Source organism: Oryzias melastigma, linkage group LG3, assembly GCF_002922805.2.
Source record: "Oryzias melastigma strain HK-1 linkage group LG3, ASM292280v2, whole genome shotgun sequence".
NCBI lineage: Eukaryota > Metazoa > Chordata > Actinopteri > Beloniformes > Adrianichthyidae > Oryzias > Oryzias melastigma.
The window spans coordinates 24,010,329-24,016,755 of NC_050514.1; the positions used below are offsets into that span (position 1 = coordinate 24,010,329).

Consider the following 6,427-nt stretch of genomic DNA (forward strand, 5'->3'; position numbering starts at 1 on the left):
CAATGTGATCTCTAGAAGATACACCGTCTTTTTCTAACATAATTCCATTAATTAGAATAACAGAAGATAGACAATAACACTTCATCTTACCAGTGATATTCAGTCCCAGTCCTCCACATCAACAATTCTGTTTTTAACATGCCCTACTTACCAAAAAATAAAAATGATTAAAAGATGGTCCCATTTTTTAATTAACACACCCATAATCCAGGTAATTGGCAGTGTAGGTAAAGTATGGATGTAAAACATGCAGAATGGTCAATATCTATGGTGAAAAACCTCAAAATCAGCTTAATTGCCTTTCCTGAGAAAATACATTTGATTGCATATTTGCTGAAGATTGTTTCTTAATGGCATAAGAAGCTGAAGATTATTCAAAAGTGTTGAATTGCTAAAGATGTTAGCATTATTGTAGCTTTTAAGTGTTAAGCTGCAGAAGAGCCTTACTAATACAATGCTGCAAATTTGTTAAATAGCAAAAAAAACTATTAAGTTGTAGAAAAATCTAGTTCTCATAAAGCAAAATAGAATAATTTGATTGCAAACTTATTAAAAGCACACTGCCTCCATCTAGTGGTGGTCGCTATAATTGCATGTACAGAATTTGGCAAATTGTTCAAATGTGACAAAGTAAGTTGAAAAATTGAACTTTGGAATTAAAAATATTCTAAAGTCAGTATTTTTGTACAGAAAAAACAAACAGTTTTGTGCAAAATTGTGCTTTTTCAGCAGTTTATGCTTGAACACCTAAAATAGAAATAAAAAAAAACTACCAACCTTACAAAGTGGTATTTTAAAGGGACACTCCTATTTACTTGAATATAGTTTGATTACATGTACTGAATGACAATATAGATCAGCTTAAAACACCGAATTACCATCAAATAACTCACCAAAACATCGACTAAAAACACATACTTTATTGGAGACCATCAGGGGACACTTTTGTACAAAAATACACAACTGTCAAGTGGATGTTTCGAGTCAAGAATTGTTCAGTTTCATCTTTTACACCACGTCTGCTCTTTTGCATGCAGCACCAATGTGGTTAGATAAGCACCAACTCGCTGAGACTTACTTTTTCATCATTTAAAAATTAACAAATCCAATAAGCAAATGTCATTTGCCATTGGGAAGAACGCAGGATCCAGGATTCTTGAGTCTGGATGAAAATGACAGATCCATTCTCTTAAATATCAGGAAGAACGCCGAACGTGGGATGTTCTCGACACAGCAAGTGGAATACTTCTCGTGGTGTTTCACTTGGACTTGGGACTAGCCTTCCCACCTTCATTGGCCTTTTTTTGCTTCTGTTGCATTATTTCAGCATCCCTGGGAAAGAAAAGATGGACAGTTAAAAGAAAAAAAAAAATAACACAACAACAATAATTTCTCTTTTTGCAGTCTGTGCTCTTGTAGGTTTAATAATCTTACTACCTGTGCTAATATAACTATATAAAAAGGCAATAAAAATCATAACTTACCTCTGTTTCCGAGCAGCAGCAGACAGTCCATCTTCGTTCCTCTTCCCTTTGCCAATTTCGTTCTGTTTTTTGGCGTGCTTCTGGCGTGCAAGCTCACGTTGGTTTCCTCCTGCACCACAGGGACACCAGACAAGCAGAACAAAGGTAAACAACAACATAATAATGGAGACACACCCCTAACACGCCTAAAAAAATGTCCTCAATGACTAAAAACTAAAGTCGTCACAAGAGTTTGGGTGTATTCTGGCGTCTATAAGGCGTTTTTACAGCAAGTTAACGCTCGAGACAGCAGATGAAAAACCAGCGTCGACGTGGCAAAACATCTACAGCTTTCAACGCATAACCATCGAGCTAATCCGCATTTTAAAATGACTAAAGCACTCGAAAGTATCTAATAACATATTTGTCGTCCTGCTTGTTTAAAATAATCTACTGTTTATAAGCTATTGCTTATGTTTTTATAAATACGAACGTTAGCTGTAGGCCACGGCCTCGTCTAACAACTGGAAATCTAACAAGCCTCTGACCCATTGACACAGGCTATCACTTGAAACACATTATGTTACACAGAGTTGGCACGTACCGAAAATAAATAGATTAAACTTAAAGCTGGAATGTTTCGTCATGTAAATGTTATTTGTCAAACACTGGGTAAAACGCTACATTTGGTTCCGTCTATTTACTGACACAATATTAGCCAGACTGTCCTTGTTGACGAATCAAAAGGGGAAAAAAAGATACAACCACATATTCAATCTTTAATACATAATGCTACTTACTGGTCATTTTTATTGATAAACGACACTTCTTTTGCCTTTAAATCCAGATACGCTCAGCCAAAGGGCCGCTGGCTCCCTTCTCGACGCTCCAGTCGCTGTTTCTGCTGTGGTTCACTGTCGTGGTGGGACTTGCGACCCCTTGTGGCCGCTTAAGACATCGCTTCCGCACACGGACCAGAACATTCTGTCGTAGGCAGGTGATTGTGCGCATGCGTCAACACAGAAACGTGTTTTTAAAAATGCAGTCTCGAGTGTACAGTCCAGAACATATGATAATTTGCTTTTAATGGTTAATATATATATATATATTTAACATAATACTATGTATACGAAACAGTAATTCTGGAGGTCAGATACATTCTATGTTTCATCCAAAGAAGCATCATTTCCAGTAGGGTTGAATGATAAGAAACTTTCATTGTTGAACTAAATAAATAAGTTTAATACTTTTTGCTTTACAATAAAAAACATTTAATTTCATAAAACAATAAAATAAGGGAAAATAATATTTTACAGCATAAAATAAACACCAAACATTAATGGAAACATTATTGAAAAAGAAATGTATCAATACAACCAATATATTTGCACACTGAGGTGCAGAAAACCAGCTTTAGTGCGAAGGGAAACATATATACATATCCTAAGACATGAAAAGGGAAAAATTATTTTAATTCAGGTTTATTTTTATGAATGAAATCAGATTGGCGCAGTATATTGAAAGCTCAAAACATAAAGAAAAACAGTATAAGTGTCATAATAAAATAAAAACACAGATAAAATCAAAAACAAAGTAAAAACACAACATTGTCAAAAGCCTGGATATAAATTGATTATTAAAGTTTTTTTTTTTAGAAATGGACAGTGAGCGCGTCATAAGGCCTTCCACAGAATTAAGAAAAATTCTTTGTCTGTCCATTTAGTGGTGCCACTTATAGTGGATCAAAACAACTACAAGCTGCAGCATCAATAGACTTCACATAGCAGCACTGTCTGCTTTGAAGATGGTTTAACTACCTACTACTACCTAAAACTACCTTTTTTGCCACATTTTTTTGTCAGTGCAATGTCAGAATGTATCTTTATTTAATTTCTCAGGTTTTGATCATTTTTAACAGAATGTATTCTGTAGAAAACCTTCATTTTTATATATTATTGATGGTTTAAAAATGTCCAACAATTAGAATTTATGGTAAACAGGTTAAACAAAACTAACACAAACAAGAGCGCTTGAAACAAAAGTTTTTCCATTGATTGCCAATAGCTTTTACCTGACTGGACCTATTTTCTTTGTCATTTTTGGACAGCAGATGGAGCTGGAAGAGCAAAAACAGTGCTATGTCTTGTATTGAGATCTAAACTTATAAGAAAAATATGGTATTAAATTACATTTGTGGATAAAAAAATAAATAAAAATACAAAATAAAGTTTAAGGAGTTTCTAATATTTTGAGATTTAATGATAATAGTGTGAACTGATAGGATTCTTAACTCAAGATGATCTTTGACTTTAAACTTTAGTGTGAACTTTTTCATTCTCCTTCTCTTCCTCTATATTGTATTTTGTTGTGCTGTCTCAGTGCAGCCTCCATCTCACCCAGTGAGATCTTGGATGGACTCCAGAGCCCCTGCGACCCTAAAGTGGATTAAGTGGAGACAGAGGATGGACAGATGGATCGATGCGTAAATGACTTGCACTGTAAAAGGCTTATTTAAAAAGAAGCAGCAGGTAGCAGGCTGCTTGTAAATGAAACAAAGCCGCGGATGATTGGACAGCATGGCGAGGTGGTGGTTTCCACTATTGCCTCACACAAGCCTGGTTTGAATCCAACTCTGGGGGCTCTGTTTTTCCTCAATGTTAATGGTTTTTCTGCAGGGACTCCACACTGACCTAAAACTATGGTTATGATTGAGAATAAGGCTTTATGGTTGTCTGTGAGAGCCAATTATGAGATGGAGACCTTCCAAGGTTCTTACTTTTTACCTGGTGAGTGTGGAATTGAATCCAGCAGGCTGTTCTAAACAGAAAAGTTATAACTTTTAGCAGTGAAGACATAATCTTTGATAGAAATCCAAATTTTTGAAGCAATATCCAAGACAAAAATGCATCAGTTACATTTTTCACTTTAAATTCGTAATAAAAATGTTCTTAATGAAAACAAACGTGGAATACTTCAGCCCACTCCTGCTCTTTACTGACTTCCTGGTGGCTAAATAAAGTGAAGGTCTGAATCACGTCTGCAGGAAACTGGATGTGTTCTCAGACGCCGGACCTATAAATAGAGTCAGACATAACTAAATATGTGGAATGGAGCTTGTGTTTGCCTTAAGCTCTGTTTTGTTCAGTGTTTGATTATTATTATCGTCACAGGTTTCAAAGTTTGTTTGCTTCTGAAAAAGTTGCAGTCCAAATGTCAGGTTTTTTTTTTTTTTTTTACTGCACCGACGATACAGCTAAAATACAATTCTCCAGATATTTCCTCAGAGATGGAAGGGAGCTGTAGGCAGCAGAGTGAGTGCAGGGTTGGGTTTCTTGATGAAAGGTGGAAACTGCATTTTAAGGCCATAATTACTGCATGAATACAATGAGTAATCAAAATGCTACTGCAGTTGTCTAGCCAGTGGTATATTTGAGGGAAGAGTAAGGTCCTCGTGGATCTTAATTACATGCTGCAAGTTCGCTCCGGATTGCTGCTTTTTGCGTATCTTCTTTTCATGGTAGTTGGACTAAAAATAAAATAAATGTAGCTGAGGGGTATGTCTTGACTTTTCTAAAAGCTACATTTTACTAACACTTCTGTTAATATTAGAATGTTTTTTATCGTCTACAGAAAGGCTACTTTACAAACCTGATTTTGTTCTTAAAATAATTTGGGGAACTCCATTCTGCCATAATAGAAATGTCTGCATCATAAACAAACATCATAAGGTAAAAAATGTTGTTTTTCTAAATTTTATTAAAGATTAAACAGTTGCTTCAATGACACTTGAGGAAACAAAATGCATCCACATCTCTGTAAACATTTATTTTGACACCTTTTTGACTGAAGTTTGAGCGAGCCTGTCCACAATAGAAAAGTGTTTGTTTTTGGTGTTTACCACATTATTATCCAAGCTTATTAAAGGCAATTTTTGTCTCAAAAACACTGAATCAGAGCGCCACGCATTGGTAGAAGAAAAGCTCTTAATAGGTGCTTGTCACAGAGCAGTCCACTGCATATATAAAAGGATGACACGAGGCTTGAGGTTAAGGCTGTAATCACTGAAGTCAAGATTTCATGCAGGAACCACACACAAAAATAAACTTTGAACTTGACCTGAAAATTGTGAGAAAGATTGAAAAAAAAATCTTCATAAAATATTTTTTTCCCAAAACATTGACCATGTTGAAATGTTAATTTTACTCCAAGATCTCAGAATATCCATCCGTTTATTTTCTTCTCCTGCTGAATCCCATTTGGGATCATGGGGTTGCTGGAGCCAACCCTTCTACATTTAGGTGAAGGCAGAGTACACGCTTATCGCAAGCCAAAAGGCCCAATAATCGCCAGGAAAATTAGTAAAAAAACTGCGTTTTGGCCATGAGAAACACTGGTTTTAAGCTTGTTTTAAAAATAGCATGTAAATTACACCGTCTTGTGTTGTCCCCAAACATGCAAAAAATAACTGCATTTTATTCATTTTTTTCATTTTATTTTATGCAAATCGCACATCAAAAGCAGCATTTTAGAGCATTTTGGTGCCACACATATACGTTAAAAATATTTTGGTTGATAAACTGTGAAATATACCAAAGCTTTCTCTGTCTCTCAAAACATAAAGAAGCTAAGGCCACTTTTTCTTGCACAATGTCCAATATCTCAACATGGAAGACTGTTGGCTGTTGATGCTGAGGATGTGGGATTGAATTCCGGGCATAGCAACAGTTTTTCATTTTATTTTTTTCTTCTGCTGATATATAGTGACATAATTATTTTTAAGCAAGTTCAATGTGAGAGGAAGCCTGAGTTCCAGGAGCAAACGGCCCTCGTGCACAGGAAAAACATACAAACTCAACACAGCCTGGATTCAATGGAGCCTGGGGCCCGTTTCAAGAAGCAGGTTCAACAAATTTAGAGTTCGAACCTGAACTTAGAGTCACTGGACTCAAAATTCCCAAACTCGG

The 6,427-nt window shown here is 35.8% G+C and overlaps 1 protein-coding gene and 1 long non-coding RNA gene across 2 annotated transcripts; one reads left to right on the forward strand and one right to left on the reverse strand.

Annotated features, from left to right (window-relative positions):
• Nucleotides 1–900: 900 nt before the first annotated feature.
• Nucleotides 901–2,411, reverse strand: serf2 (small EDRK-rich factor 2). Its single transcript, XM_024296161.2, has 3 exons — nucleotides 2,264–2,411; nucleotides 1,485–1,593; nucleotides 901–1,332 (listed from the first exon to the last, which is right to left on the reverse strand). Exons 1-3 carry the CDS (start codon nucleotides 2,268–2,270, stop codon nucleotides 1,260–1,262), a joined length of 189 nt encoding a protein of 62 aa, XP_024151929.1. The 5' UTR covers nucleotides 2,271–2,411; the 3' UTR covers nucleotides 901–1,259.
• Nucleotides 2,330–6,343, forward strand: LOC118598396. The gene is made up of 2 exons (XR_004947500.1): nucleotides 2,330–2,460; nucleotides 3,848–6,343. It is a non-coding gene; the product is annotated as an uncharacterized LOC118598396 (long non-coding RNA).
• Nucleotides 6,344–6,427: the final 84 nt, after the last annotated feature.